The sequence below is a fragment of the Myxocyprinus asiaticus genome, chromosome 17 (genome assembly GCF_019703515.2).
Source record: "Myxocyprinus asiaticus isolate MX2 ecotype Aquarium Trade chromosome 17, UBuf_Myxa_2, whole genome shotgun sequence".
NCBI classification, from domain to species: domain Eukaryota; kingdom Metazoa; phylum Chordata; class Actinopteri; order Cypriniformes; family Catostomidae; genus Myxocyprinus; species Myxocyprinus asiaticus.
Window position 1 is genome coordinate 45952743 of NC_059360.1, and position 16721 is coordinate 45969463.

The 16721-nt window shown below is 38.3% G+C and overlaps 1 protein-coding gene across 1 annotated transcript; it reads left to right on the top strand.

Annotated features, from left to right (window-relative positions):
• Positions 1 to 5420: 5420 nt before the first annotated feature.
• On the top strand, positions 5421 to 16402 carry LOC127454994 (tyrosine-protein kinase SRK3-like). Its single transcript, XM_051722511.1, has 8 exons — positions 5421 to 5452; positions 5562 to 5640; positions 10594 to 10753; positions 11143 to 11295; positions 11425 to 11480; positions 13011 to 13161; positions 14389 to 14520; positions 14606 to 16402. Exons 1-8 carry the CDS (start codon positions 5421 to 5423, stop codon positions 14797 to 14799), a joined length of 957 nt encoding a protein of 318 aa, XP_051578471.1. The 3' UTR covers positions 14800 to 16402.
• Positions 16403 to 16721: the final 319 nt, after the last annotated feature.

Here is a 16721-nt window from a genome sequence, read left to right on the forward strand (position 1 = left end):
TAAGTATTGACAGCTGAAGTTTGAAATCACAAACATTCAAAAACAGACTAAAATGTTTGGACACTTTGAAAAGGCTTAAATGATGCCTTCAAAGGGCTTTTAGATGGAAGTATAATAATGGTAGCCAAGCTGTAGCGTCGTTCCAAACATAATTTCCAAAAAAATTAGCAAATAACCACAATTTTTGAGCCCCACACCATTCAGCCCTTCGACGCCCAATTAGTAGGTCCTTGTGGTGGCGCGTTTACTCACCTCAACCCGGGTGGTGGAGGACAAGTCTCAGTTGCCTCCACTTCTGAGACAATCCACAGAGACTCACAGCATGTGGAGGCTCATGCTACTCTCCGCGATCCACACACAACTCACCACACGCCCCATTGAGAGCGAGAACCCCTAATCGCGACCACGAGGAGGTTACCCCATGTGACTCTACCCTCCCTAGCAACCGGGCCAATTTGGTTGCTTAGGAGACTTGGCTGGAGTCACTCAGCACGCACTGGATTCAAACTCGCGACTCCAGGGGTGATAGATATATATATATGATTTTTATATTATTTATATATTAATTACATCTCTTTTACTGTAAACTGCCAAAATAAAAAAAATAAAAAAATTGAAAGGTAAAGTAAAAAATACTGATGTTTGTTCAGGCAGGCAGCACAAATCCAGCCAGGAAAAATAAAATCATGAAATCCTGTTTACAAACCACATCCATATCTGATCTGAAATCTGATCAAAATCTGATGTTGTAGAATAAAGTCTCTTACTGTACATACAATCAGATATTGACTACTCTGTCTGAACAAACAGATTTCATCATTTGCAAAACGGCAGTGCAGACAGTCAATCTTTCAAATCAGATTTAAAAACACAATCAGGTTTGTGTGCAGTGTGAACAGTGTTTTAGGATTTTTAAGACATATTTAAACATTGTCCATTTCCTGTTTTCTTTTCTGACTAAAAACAGGTTTGTGCAAGAACGAAATGTATTCCTGTACATTGTAATATCCTGTGGCAGGTCGGTATATAAATGATACTATTGTCTTTTTTTTTTTTTTGTGGAAAATTACATAATCCATCATGACAATAGAGATTTTAATAAATAATTTCCTCATTTATGGATTAATTTAATAGATTATAAGTAAAAATACCTCCTGTTGCCTTCGGTCAAACCAATATTTCTTCATGTATGTGGAGAAATCATAATAACCATTACATTTATGTGCTTTCTTATCAAAGTGACCTGCAAGTAACCTGTAAAAGTGCTTCATAACGATGTTCTATGTCAAAGGCACCCTTTGTTGCTGGGCAGTTGGATTATTGTCTCAAGCATTTAGATGTCTTCACAGTCCTTCTTGGATTTACAATAATCTTGTACATATGGCAAGGTAGGCCCGATAAAGACAAAACACATCTCTGCCTATTACAGACTGTCAGAATTAACAGATTAACAGAGTTTTCATCAGTATCAATAACAACTGATTACTTATAGGAATTACTTTGCAATTCTGATTGGAGTGATCCAATGCAGGACAGTTCATTTCATTTTAAAGATGTTGCAGAGAGGATGATCGCAGAGCAGAGAGGAGAGAAGGCATTCGTCCTAAATCCTGTATTAGGGGTACAAACCATTGCATTGATTGTAACAAAAAAAAAATTTTTATGCTAGAAAGGAACCACCCTGAAGAAATATAGAAACATGCAGATAACCAGTTTACATTTTAGCAATGCCCTGGCAACCATCTAGAACATCCTAGCAGCCACTTAGCAAAACCCAAGCAAACACTAGAACACCTGAACAACTGCCCAACAACACCCTACCAATCACTCATGAAAACAAGTATGTGACTTCTTTTATATCTGTGAAAACCACATATGAACATACATAATATGTGTTTTACATAAATTGCCATATATCAGATGTATGTATTTGTAAAACACCCTAATAACTGCCTAGCAATGCCCTAGAAACACCATAGCAACCACCAAACAACCTGATAGCAACCACTCAGAACACCCGAGGAACCGCAAATCACCCAGAACACCCTAACAACTGCTAGAAATGTGCTGTAAACAACTTAAAGCACCCTCATTGCGATGCAAGCACCTACCAATGCACTTACCACTCAGAACACTTTAGAGAATGCATACGAAAACCCTTGCAACCACTCAAAACATTGTCAACCAACAAACAATGCCCTAGCTACCACCCAGAACATCCTTGCAACACTTTAGCAATACCTAAGCAAACACCAGAACACCCTAACAACTGCCTGGCAACGCCCTATCAATCACCCAGAAAATACTAACAACTGACATGCAATGCCCTAGAAACACTATAGCAACCACCCTGCAACTTACTAACAACCACTCAGAACACTTGAGGAAACGTTTAGTACTGACCTGGAAACCATCCAAAAAACCTTAGGAACCGCTTAGAAATGTGCTGAAAAACACCCAGAACACCTTAGCAACCACATAGCAATGCCCTGGCAACCTCCCAGTATAGCTGCAACCACTTACCCAAGCAAACACCAGAACACCCTAACAACTGTTTAGCAATGCCCTAGAAAAATCATAGTAACCACATGAAAACCTGCTGACAACCACTCAGAACACTTTAGGAACCACATAGCAACAACCTGGAAACCATACAGAACACTTTAGAGACTGCATAGCAATGTCCCGGCAACCACCCAGAACACTGTAGTGACTTTATAATCCACTCAAATCACCCTATCAACCACCAAACATTACCCTAGTAACCATCTATCAGTCCACTAACAACCACTTTGAACATCCTAGCAAAAGCCAGTCAACCTCCTAAAACACCCTAGCAACCACCAAACAATTACAACCTAGCAAGCCCCCATAACACGCTAATAATACCCTAGCAACCATCTAATAATGCACTAACAACCCCCTAGCAAATGTCTATCAACCTCCCAAATCACCCTATCAACCACCAAACAATGCCCTAGCAACCATCTAGCAATGCACTAACAACCACTCAGGACACCCTAGCAGCTGCCAACCAACCTCCCAAAACACCAAAGCATCCACCAAACAACAACAACCTAGCAACCCCCCATAACATTCTAATAATGCCCTAGCAACCACCTAGCAATGGACTAACCACCACTCAGAATACTTTTGAGACCACACAGCAATGCCCTGGCAACCACCTAGAACACCCTAGCAACTATCTACCGACCTCCAAAAACACCCTATCAACTACCAAAGAATGTTTTAGCACAACCCAGAACACTCTAACAATGCCTTAACAACCACCTACCAATGCACTTACCACTCAGAACACTTTAAAGACCGCATAGCAACACCCTGGCAATCACCCAAAACATCCTATCAACTACCAAACAACGTCTTAACAACCACTCAGAACACTCTAACAATGCCCTAGCAACCATCTACCAATGCACTACCTCTCAGAACACTTTAGAGACCACATAGCAACACCCTGGCAACAACCCCAAACATCCTATCAACTACCAAACAATGTCTTAGCTACCACTACCAGTGCACTAACCACTCAGAACACTTTAAAGGCCACATAGCAACACCCTGGCAATCACCCAAAATACCTATCTCCAAAAACACCCTATCAACTACCAAAGAATGTTTTAGCACAACCCAGAACACTCTAACAATGCCTTAACAACCACCTACCAATGCACTTACCACTCAGAACACTTTAAAGACCGCATAGCAACACCCTGGCAATCACCCAAAACATCCTATCAACTACCAAACAATGTCTTAGTAACCACCTAGAAAACTCTAACAATGCCCTAACAACCACTACCAATGCATTAACCACTCAGAACACTTTAGAGACTGCATAGCAACACCCTGGCAACCACCCAAAATATCCTATCAACTACCAAACAATGTCTTAGCAACCACCTAGAAAACTCTAACAATGCCCTAACAACCACTACCAATGCATTAACCACTCAGAACACTTTAAAGACAGCAAAGCAATGCCCTGGCAACCACCTTCAACGACCTAACAACTGTCTATGGACCAGCCAAAACACATTCAACCACCAAGCAACGCCCTAGCAACCTTCCAGAACACTCTAACAATGCCCTAGCAACCACTTCCCAGTGCACTAACAACCACTCAGCACACCCTAGTAACCGTCTAGCAATACCATAGCAATGTTATAACAACTGCCCTGAGTTTTGCACTGGCAAGAATGACTAAAATCTAGTTTATTTACTGTTGTTTACTGTGAGAATCACACCTTTATTATGAGTAATGAGACTGTATGTGTAGTTGTACAGTAAAAACCCCTATCAGCGGATTGTCCAGGATGAAAGGAGGCAGTGGAACTAAAATCATACTAGAATCCATCCCTCTGGCCAGACATGAAGCTGCCTTCAGTGACCAGATCATAACGCCTGAGTAAATATCAGTGTCTCTTCAACAGTTTCGGTGCAATAAAGTTTCCTCATTAGAGTAATTTTATATTATTTAATGTGCCATTCAGATGTGTGTCTGCCAGGATCACTGCGAGTGAGATGGTGACGGCCTGAAAGCCTTTATTCACAGAGCAGGAGAAAGGTAGAACTACCATTTCATAATTTTCCTACCTCCTAATACATAAAACTCTATTATTTATCATTTTAACCCAGATATCTTATTTTTTAATTAATCTATACTTTGCTTAGTTTGGATAATGTGTTATTTCTTTACATTTACCTTCTGATGTAATTTATTTTATTTTTTATTTTTTTATTCCTAATTGTTCCACTTCTTTCCTTCAAGACAAGAGGACAATATCATCTTGGCAGGCCATCATTGTAAATAAGAATCTTGTTCTTAAAGGGATAGTTCACCCAAATAAGAAAATTCTGTCATCATTTACTCACCCTCATGTTGTTCCAAATCCATATGACTTTATTTTCTTTTGTGAAACCCAAAAGAAGATGTTAGGCAGAATGGTATAGCCTCAGTCACCATCCACTTTCATATTATCTTTACAAGGCTACAAGGCTTACATTTTGTCTAGCATCTCCTTTTGGGTTTGACAGAAGAAAATAAAGTAATACGGGTTTGGAACGACATGAGGGTAAGTAAATGATGACATCATTTCTTTTTTGGGTGAACTATCCTTTAAATGACTTGCCTTTTTAAATAAAAGTATAAACAATCAAATATAAAAATAACAATATAATATTCCTATATATTTATTGTGTTACACTGTATATATACCACGTTTCATGTTGACTTTAAATCAATAGCAGTAATCCATCAACATACTATATATTTAGTATCTCTATAGTAATAATAACATATTTCTATCTCTAGGGGCCAGAGTTTGTAATTGGTCATAAGGATTTTGTGCACACCATCTTATCTGTTTACAGTAAATTGTAAGCAAGTATAAAGAAATATGAATTGCCACTTAAATATATTCAGCATTTGGTCAATTTTGAAACATATTTCTTGTAGCTGTATGTAAAGGTACAGTATATAGAAAACACTCTAATGTCTCACCCAAGATGACCTAGATGAGGTGACGGTGCTGACCAAGTGCAGTGAATGATCAAGTGAAGCGAAGGACATCTAATTTGCATGCGATTGCCCATGACCTTGAGAGACTCGCTGTTCCCGTGAGTATCATGAGTAATCACGCTTTTGTGCTGCTAGTGAAAACTCTCACTTTTAATGAAATTCCCTTCCAGCGCAAGTCTTACAAACATGTAATGCTGCTTATGTAATCAGATACACAAATCTGAGACCACTTCTTTAAATCTTTAAAATTTTAGGATTTTGACAAATCCTTTCAAGTAAAATATTTAGAAATATTGAAGATTCTGCACTGCTGATGCAGTATATCAAATAAGCACATTTGAGACATTAACTGTTGGACCCCACTGAATATATATATACTGTATATTACAGGAAAGATTAAGCAACATATTTCCATCACATGGCCTTTGTCTTCAAATGAGGACCACACTGTTGTAATGGTATGCCATTTGTTAGATGAATGACTCCAATTTAAATCTTGAGTAACTATTTAGTTGACATCTTTATACTTAAAAGGGATCATGTCATGAGGAATCAAATTTTCCTTGATATTTTGACATATAAGTGTTCTTTCTACTATAAAAACATTACTGTTAATTTAAGAACTCAAAACTTCATCCCCAATGCAATAAAAGCATTTATTGAAACCAAATTGCAAAAATGCCTCGTTCTCTACTTCTGCGACTTCACTACGTCACTACGGGTACATTAATTCATGACTGCCTCTACAGCTCAAAAACATTAACACCTACTTAAAATCATTGCACCCTTGGCCCCGCCCACTGGTGCTTCAGTTCCTACAATTATCACATCATACGACTTGGATTGTACAAAAAGATACGAATATTATTCCCATAGAGATCAACCAATTAACAAATAGAATTTCCAAACGATACAATAAGCATCAAATTTTAGCTAGCTTCTTATCCAACACTTTATTTTAAGAAAGGAACATCAGTGAGCAAATATTGGTTACTCATTCCATTTTTATGTAACCACCATAGATATTGAGGGGGACATGTGCCCCCCAACATTCATAATAGTTGTCTACTGTTCTAGGTTTTTTTCCATGGTTGATTATTAAATTATTACATTTGGTCCCCCAATTCTGAATATGTGGTTACATCCTTGGTTTCCACCGGAAAAGTAGTCCATTCCATTTGGTGGTGCTAATGATGCAGAAATAACATACTTCTGCTTTAAGATTGGATAGGAGAAAATATTTTTTCAGAAAAATTTACATCAGTTTTAAGGCAGCGATTAAACTTATAGAGCGACTATTTCCACAAGGTGTTAAAACACGTATTGAAGCCAAGAGATGTCTGCTGAGACCAGAGAACAATGAGGGTGCGTTGCTCATATGGAAGTGTGAAAAAAATAACCACTATTACCTATCAGGTACATGTGACTCGCACAGCAATATCAGTGTCTCAAGCCTCTTTTTCTGTAGCCTCGGGGTTTTAAATGAATATTTTTAATTTTAAAGTGAGAAATGGCCCTCATGCGAAACATTACAGGATTAAGCAGACAGAATTCGACAAGCAGTTTTTTCTTGTTCATCATACAACCTTCAAGACCTTGTCTGAGTTGGTACAATTTTATTCTGAACACGAGGGTGGACTATGTGTAAAGCTTCATCATCCATGTGTGAAGGTGCGTATTAATTTATGTTATGCACCCCACCCAGGGGCGTAGAACCCCCCCACCAATAATCAGAACAAGCAAGTACAACCCCCCCAACATTTATACCATTCACGCTGCAACCCCACCCCCCCAATGTTCAAGACAAATCTACACCCTTGACCCCACTCCACAAGCAAATGAAACTCAAGAGGTACTTCCTAACAAAAGCCATTTTTCCACCATCGGAACACACGATTCTCGTTGTGGAACCGCGCCGTTTCATACCTATCCAGGCTATTTGTCATGGTTACGGGTTCTTTTTGCATTGTATTGTTGTGATATCAAGTGACCAATGGCGAGTCGCCATGACACTACTGGTGTTCAACAGGTAACTGTGCTGAGAAATCCGTGCTCAAGTGGAAGTCTCAATTAATAATTTTGGGATCCTAGAATATTCCGGGAACATTAGGTATTGGTTTCCAGAACGTTCCAGAATGTCTAAGGTACTTTTTTTTTTTTTTTTTAGGCTAACACTAAAATAATTTCTTCCCACTGAAGTAGTTTAGCAGTTTAGCAGTTTAGTAGTTTAGTAGTTTAGTAGTTTAGATCTCTGCTTCTCTTCATTTGTTGTCAATAAACAAAAAAACTTCTCGGTTACACTTATACATAGTGTTCTTTTTGATTATATGGGTCAAATCTTTATCAAATCAGAAACATATACTGTATATTTAATCTCTTATCTAGAAGTAATTATTCATTGAGGAAATCAATAAACGAATGTCAGTCATTGAGTCGGTCCAATGGAATGACCATTACATTTTTAATTGTTCTAGCATGCCAATTTTTGTGGAGGTACGAGTGCATAAGACGCAGCGAGTAAGATACAGAAAGATAGAAGGCATGTATTGTATGATTATATGCTTTTCACATCTGTTTATTATAATGCCTTCAGATCCCATATGCTGTGATCTTCATTTCTCATATTTAATTAAATAATGTACATGGTTTAACGGGGCTAATTAAAGGCCTGGCGTGGTAAAAGGCTCCTTTGAATTTATTTTTTCCCAAAACACAAAATAGCAACAAAAAGTACCACAGCACTTTTCTAAACACCTGTTTGTCATTATGCACCGCAAAATTTTCCTGATCCATGAGATCATTGCTTGTGGTGTCTAAAGTTTGATTTTTTTTTTAATTTGATCTAATTTTTTCAAAGTTGCAAATTTATGTAGCTAATGAAAATCCCTGAAATCAACACATTTATTTTGAGACAAAATACTTATCTATCATTTTCAGTTTTGCTCAAGGTCATTAAATCAAAAGTTTTTTTAATAACTGCAATAAGTAAAAGGATTGTATTTGGGGTGAAGAGCGCCTCTGTTGCAGAGTCTAAAGGCCCCTATAAAAAACATTGTTTTTCTTAAGTGGGGGAATAGATTTGTTGTGAAAAATGTTCAAAGTGGACTCACATTGACTGATCCAAACACAATGGAGATTAATTTGTTTATAGAATATTTGAGATGTTATAAAATGCCAAATGTGTTTAAAATGTGTGCGCCCTTTTCTGAAGTACTTATTTTGAGTAGGCAGTATCTTAATTTGTTACTCAAAAAAAGCATCTTGCTGTCTCAAAATGATTTGCATTAGTTGACAAATTTTGCACTATAACTATTGCCCCTGTTTCTACACCATATCACTATAAAGGCCCCCTCAAGTGTGTGGGCCTTTTACCTTAAGTGTGTGGACCTTTTACCCCAAGTGTGTGGGCCTTTTACCCCAAGTGGTGTGTTGGCCTTTTACCTCAAGTGTGTGGACCTTTTACCCCAAGTGTGTGGGCCTTTTACCCCAAGTGGTGTGTGGACCTTGTGTGGACCTTGTGTGGGCCTTTTACCCCAAGTGTGTGGGCCTTTTACCCCAAGCGGTGTGTGGACCTTGTGTGGACCTTGTGTGGGCCTTTTATCCCAAGTGTGTGGGCCTTTTACCTCAAGTGTGTGGGCCTTTTACCCCAAGTGTGTGGGCCTTTTACCTCAAGTGTGTGGGCCTTTTACCCCAAGCGTGTGGGCCTTTTACCCCAAGCATGTGGGCTTTTTACCTCAAGCGTGTGGGCCTTTTACCCCAAGCCTGTGGGACTTTTACCTCAAGTGTGTGGGCCTTTTACCCCAAGCGTGTGGGCCTTTTACCCCAAGCGTGTGGGCCTTTTACCTCAAGCGTGTGGGCCTTTTACCCCAAGCGTGTGGGCCTTTTACCTCAAGCGTGTGGGCCTTTTACCCCAAGCGTGTGGGCCTTTTACCCCAAGCGTGTGGGCCTTTTACCTCAAGCGTGTTGGCCTTTTACCCCAAGTGTGTGGGCCTTTTACCCCAAGCGTGTGGGCCTTTTACCCCAAGCGTGTTGGCCTTTTACCTCAAGCGTGTGGGCCTTTTACCCCAAGCGTGTGGGCCTTTTACCTCAAGCGTGTGGGCCTTTTACCTCAAGCGTGTGGGCCTTTTACCTCAAGCGTGTTGGCCTTTTACCCCAAGTGTGTGGGCCTGTTACCCCAAGCGTGTGGGCCTTTTACCTCAAGCGTGTTGGCCTTTTACTCCAAGTGTGTGGGCCTTTTACCCCAAGTGTGTGGGCCTTTTACCTCAAGCGTGTTGGCCTTTTACCCCAAGCGTGTGGGCCTTTTACCCCAAGCGTGTGGGCCTTTTACCCCAAGCGTGTGGGCCTTTTTCCTCAAGCGTGTGGGCCTTTTACCTCAAGTGTGTGGGCCTTTTACCCCAAGCGTGTGGGCCTTTTACCACAAGCGTGTGGGCCTTTTACCTCAAGTGTGTTGGCCTTTTACCCCAAGTGTGTGAGCTTTTTACCCCAAGCCTGTGGGCCTTTTACCCCAATCGTGTGGGCCTTTTACCTCAACCGTGTGGGCCTTTTACCCCAATTGTGTGGGCCTTTTACCCCAAGCGTGTGGGCTTTTTACCCCAAGCGTGTGGGCCTTTTACCCCAAGCGTGTGGGCCTTTTACCTCAAGTGTGTGGGCCTTTTACCCCAAGCCTGTGGGACTTTTACCTCAAGGGTGTGGGCCTTTTACCCCAATCGTGTGGGCCTTTTACCTCAACCGTGTGGGCCTTTTACCCCAAGTGTGTGGGCCTTTTACCCCAAGTGTGTGGGCCTTTTACCTCAAGCGTGTGGGCCTTTTACCCCAAGCCTGTGGGACTTTTACCTTTACATTTTTAGAATATTAGGAAATGGTTCCCAAAAGAAATATAAACAAACAGGAACCATGCACTAACGTTAGGGGAATGTTCTGTGTTTGCTGGGTTAATGCTACTGGAACTGTTACTCATCGTGCTCAGAACCATTCGGCCCAATGGTGGAAAAGCATTTGAAGTTTTCCAGTGCGCCAAACATATTATTCCAATCTGCCAAATTTCCCCCCAGCTGGACCAGCCAGTTCCCCCTACTCTGTCATTTTATTCAGAATGGGAGATAGACAGAAGTTTACTAACCAAAATCAAGAAACTAGGCAGTGGAGAGTTTGCAGAGGTGTGGCACGGACTCTGGAACAAGACAACAGATGTGGCCATCAAAGAGTTTAAAGGTAATCGATATATCACCTTAGAGCAGAGGTTCCCAACTGGTTTTGTTTCAGGACACAAATTTTACATTGGACGTCAAGTGTCGGCCTAAAATTGTTAATCACACAAAAGTAAACAAAAATATACAGTATATTAATATATCCATAGACTGCATAGGCCCAAGAATATACAAATTATATGTCTGCTACCCTATTAGAACAGACCAGTGACCCATTTTAAGGTTGCGGCTCGTGACCCTCCAGTTGAGAGCCACTGTTATAGAGAACGATCACTTGATAACTTACAATTCAAACTCAGACAAGATGGTAATATGTATATAAAGATCTTAATATATGATCTCTTGTCATTTGGTTTTACCTTTGCCATATTTTCTGGGCCAATTTACTTGCAGTCAGCAGTCCAAACATCAAAACAGAGATTGAAATCATGAAGGAACTGCGACACGAGCGTTTGTTGAAGCTCTACGCCGTCTGTACCATTGACGAACCCATCTGGATAATCACAGAGCTCATGAAAAATGGCAGTTTAAAGAAATTTCTCATCAGTAAGTGAAGCAATACCACCTGTAAAATATTAATCTAGATATGCATCCAGTTAATAAACATCATGGATACCTTTACTTTAATAAACAGCTTGGGTTACAGAAAATAATGCTGTTTATTATCTTTCCCAGGCCATAAAGAGAAACAGGATCTAGAGTTTTCGCTTATGATGGATTTTGCTGTCCAGGTAACTTGATTTCCTTGAAGGTTCAACTTTGGCTTTAAAGTCAACATAAAATGGTTTTCACAACCCATTTTACTTCTGTAATGTGACATATTTCCCTATTTTTCACCTGAGAAAAAACTGTGGGACAGGATTTGATTTTTATCAAGGATTAATGGTAATCAATTAAATAGTGAAAAGTCTCTAAATGACAGATGTTGGAGGGGACGGGTTGAGTAACCATTGAGTAAATCATTCACAATAAAACTAGAAACATGTATGAAGAAAATAAGTTAGTTCACCCCAAAAATTAAAATTCTCATGATTTGTCGATAGAGAGCCTAAAGTTCCGTAGTGCAGCTATTAAAGGGATAGTTCACCCAAAAATGAAAATGCCATCCCAGATGTGTATGACTTTCTTTCTTCTGCTGAATACAAACAAAGATTTTTAGAAAAATGTCTCAGTCCTGTAGGTCCGTAAAATGCAAGTGAATGGTGGCTAGAACTTTGAAGCTCCAAAAAGCTCTTAAAGGCAGCATAAAAGTATTCCACAAGACTCCAGTGGTTAAATCCATGTCTTCTGAAGTGATATGATAGGTGGTGGGAGAAACAGTTTAATATTTAAGTAATTTTTTTCCTATAAATCTCCACTATACATGTTCACGAGAGGACCGAGTTCTTCTTCTTTTATTTTTTGGCGATTCACATTCTTCGTGCATATCGCCACCTACTGGGCAGGGACGAGAAAGAAAAAAGGTAGGGATAAAGGGGGAAAAAATAATAAATAAATCATATTTTCACAACAACCCAGTAGGTGGTGATATGCACAAAGAATGCGAATTGCTAAAAGACAGAAGATGAACTCTCGTGAACGTACATAGGAGGGCTGGTATTTATAGTAAAAAAGGACATAAATATTGATCTGTTTCTGACCCACAACTATCATATTAATTCAGAAGACATGGATTTAACCACTGAAGTCATATGGATTATTTTTATGCTGCCTTGATGTGCTTTTTGGAGCTTCAAAGTTCTGGCCACCATTCACCTTGCGTTGAATGGTCCTACAGAGCCGAGACATTTTTCTGAAAAATCTTTGTTTGTATTCAGCAGAAAAAAAGAAAGTCACACATCTGGGATGACATTTTCATTTTTGGGTGAACTATCCCTTTAAAAGCTGCACTACGGAACTTTGGGCTCTCTATCGACATCTGTGGTTAAAACAAAAATTGCAAGTAACTTGCGGAGGAACATTTTACATCAGTTGTGTTTCAGCACTGTTCTTCTGCATGGATGAATCTTATGGTTTGAGGTTACCTGGACTTTGCCTGTGATCATTTGGAGATATTCACCTGCAGTGCCGGAGTAATAACATGCTATTTTGACAATGATATTATTATGTTACTCGATATAACATTTATGCAGGCTCACCGTAGTGAATCAGGGTAAAGCAGGATTTTGAACACAGAACTACATTAAAAAACCCTTTCTTTTCATGCTAAACTTTAAGTCGTCTGATTTTGGATTTCTTCTGTCTTTTGTCGAATCTCTTAGATTACAGAAGGAATGATTTACCTTGAAAATAGAATAGTTCACAGAGATCTGAGAGCTGATAACATTCTACTCACCGACATGCAGTCCTGCAAAATAGCCGATTTTGGGCTTGCTGAACTCAGTCTCACAGGCAACCACAGAAGTTCATCAGGTGAGATATTTCACAAGGTCATGTAAACCAATTTAGGATAAATACAGAAATACAATGATATTTATTAAGTACAATACCAGTCATACTTTAAATTTGGACACACCTAATCATTCTTTGTTTCAATGTAAACTATAAATAAATAAATAAATAAAAAAAAAATAAAAAAACTTGATAAAATATCTTGTATTTAGCTATATCTTCTTCAAAGCAGCCACAAGTTTTGTACAATAAATATAAACAATTTATTAATATTTATCTACTGTGAAAGGGACCAGAGCAGTCACAAGGAGAATGAATGGCATTCCAAAAAGATGTTTATTTTGTAGGAGGGCAAAATGTGCAATTAAATTGTTTAAAAGTGAACAAAAACAAAGAATACATAAAAAAAAAAAAAAAAAAAAACTAGACCTGTTTTAGGTACTAAAGCAGTACCAACTCCCCTCACTCAACAATGGAGGCTGGCGTATATTGCGCTAAAGCAGCGCTAGAAACCTTGTCCATGTGCTCCAACACTGGTCGTCCATCTTTGTTATTTTCCTCTAATGGTGGCCGGTTTAAAAACACAATTTTCCTGCCATTTCCAATTGGACCATACCATTATTTTAAATAAAATTAACCCTCACCTCCCCATAAGAACAAGAGATTAATGAGAGTTAAAACACCAATAAATACATTAAACAGGACGAATAAACCATTTGCAAAATAAAACCCCGATAAATATTGAAAAACGGTAAATAAAATAATAAAGAAGTCCTCGGGACACATTAAAATTCTGTGATGGAGACTGACTCGCAGGCTCTCCATCACATCTACAAAACTAATTCCAAGCAATCAAAGAAGGCAAAGAAAGATTAAAACAAATGATTTAAATTAGATTTATTTAAATATGCTTAACTTTGCTGAGTATTAAATTAGTTAAATTAATGCCGAAGCAAATGTAATTGCCATTTACCAAACTTTAAGTTTTAAAAGTTCATACTCTTTTTATTATTCTAATTAAATACTTCACATTTATTCTAAATTCAAAATATGTACAGTACACCATTTAATATTACTCAGTTCAGTTCGATTAAAATTCATCATATAATTAAAATGTGTAAATCTTAAAACAGACTTTTTTTTTTTAGCCTTTAGAATAGACCAAAATGTTTGTAATGTAGTAAAACATGATTGATATAAAAGATTGTTCAGTTATTTGTAAGTACAGTAATTTTCTTCTGCTTGCAGATGTTAAGGTTCCTGTGAAATGGATGGCTCCTGAGATATTTGAGAACAATGGCTTCACAAGCAATAGTGACGTCTGGTCTTTCGGGATCCTCATAACTGAAATCGTCACATATGGAGATGACACATACCCTGGTAAACACACTTCAAAACTCTCAACATTATGAATCTGTGTGTAAGATTATATTTTACTGATTCCGGTTCTTCCTTCCAAACTCAGGTCAAGACAAAATGACGTGCATTCGAGCCGTTCAACGAGGACAGTGGATGGAGCGGCCGTCCGGTTGCCCTGAAGCACTCTATGAAATTATACTGCTGTGCTGGAGGTCAAAGCCGGAGGAGAGACCAACATTTACTGTACTAAAGGAGAAACTGATGGCTCTCATCCATGAGCCAGTTTCTGAACTGGAGTAGATACCATAGAAATGAGACACTTTAGAGCTTAACATGTACACATTCACTAACGTAATAGTTTGCACATAGAGGACATAGTATATAGGAAATATCTACTGAAATAATTACATTATATATGGGTAGATTTGCACTCTACAACATCAGGAAGATAAGACCCTTCTGAACTCTTTGTTCAGTCTCTTGTCATATCAAGACTGGACTACTGCAATGCTCTTTTGGCTGGCCTTCCTGCATGCACAGTTAGGCCTCTGCAAATGATCCAGAATGGAGCAGCATGTCAACAAACCAAAGAGAGTGCATGTTACACCCCTCCTTGCGAAAACAACAACACTTGCAAAATGTCAAAAACAACAGCAGCAAAATAGCGCCCACAACTGACATTTATTGAGCAACATGGTATAAAAGTAGCATTAAGCTTCAATAATTTGCTGAAATTACAATATTATGAGAACACACAAAGTGATTGACAGGCAGAAAGCGTCATTGACCGCGGCCAACAGACACATTTTGTTTGCTGTTTACAGAGTCTAGCGCTGTCACAGAGACCGGTGAGATATATCAGGACACTTATTTCATTAAAATCTTTCAGGGAGTAGGAATATTTTTTGTATAACCTTATTAAAAATTAAAATAATGATATATTATTATTATTAATATATACAGTATATATTCAATTAAATAACATATAGTGTATTACAGCAAAATAATGTAATACAATGTTTTTTTTTATTTAAATCAGCATAAATTACAGTCACAAGTACTATTATGGTGCATCAATACTTTATAATTTACATAACATCATATTTGTTCTGCTTTACAGTTATTAGAATGAGATTTGCTTGCATTATGTGATTTATTGTTATGAAAAATAATGTCACAATGCAAAAACTTGAAATAGTCCTAAAAAATAGGCTTCTAAGTTACAATTTTGCTGTTTATTTTTGGGTGATATTTGACCCAAACATGGCAGGTTGACAGGTTTTGTGAGATTCTATCAAACAAATGATTATTTACTGTAGGTATAGAACATGCCTCTAGCTACGCCATTGTGATTGGTTTGATTCTCACACAAACTGGTCAAATATATATATAGACTGTGAATGTAGTGCATTATTCACTTTGGAGAAAAGTGCCAAATGTATACTGTAAATGTAACACTAGTATTACTGTATGTGTAAAATTTCAGAAAAGCTTGCATAGCTGTGATTCGGTATCTTTATTTCCATAAACCTGTTGCTATATTCCCTGGAAAGAAGGACATTCCTGACTGACATAAACTAATGTGGCCGACGCTGCTGAACTCGATGATGAACAAATGATGACCGTCCTGAACCAACTGCTGAAATGACATCTGACTTTTGTGACAGAAGAGCCTATGCAAATACATGTTGGACTTTTAAGCTGTGTATTTCATAAACCACTGTAGAAAGAGAACGTATCTTCTGTGACTTGACAAAAAAACGTAAGAATGTAATCATGTCAATCTTTATAGTGTCCAGCTTGCTGCTAGTAATTACACTTTCTTTTAAGTAGGCTTCCTTCTAAGAAAACATTTCAAGTGACTTTGAATTTTGTTTTGCTTTTTTACATTACTAAAATGTTTTACCAGCTCTAAATACTTGTCCTGTCCTGTCTAGAAGGTGAAATACATATAGGAATTTTTATAGGTGAAATTCTTATAAGAATGTGTTGGTGGATGGTTGACACCGCTACTATTATAGAAGCTTTACATTTAACGTTGGGTTCAAAAATCTAAGACCACACTGAAAAGTTGGGATTCCAAATCTTATACCTGAAGTCGTGCAAGCATTTCCAAAGCATAACACTAGAAGGTGCTACATTGAGAGCTAAGAGGAAAATCTTATCGATTTATTAAAGATAACTTGGGTATGTGAGATGAATGGTTTTGTTTAAATATGCTG

Excerpts from the sequence above, each read along its gene's own strand:
- LOC127454994 (XM_051722511.1), top strand. The coding sequence starts at position 5,421 with ATGAATTGCCACTTAAATATATTCAGCATTTG. Across the intron at positions 5,641-10,593 it reads TTGAGAGACTCGCTGTTCCC|CTGGACCAGCCAGTTCCCCC; the intron begins GTGAGTATCATG and ends ATTTCCCCCCAG. Across the intron at positions 10,754-11,142 it reads GGCCATCAAAGAGTTTAAAG|TCAGCAGTCCAAACATCAAA; the intron begins GTAATCGATATA and ends ATTTACTTGCAG.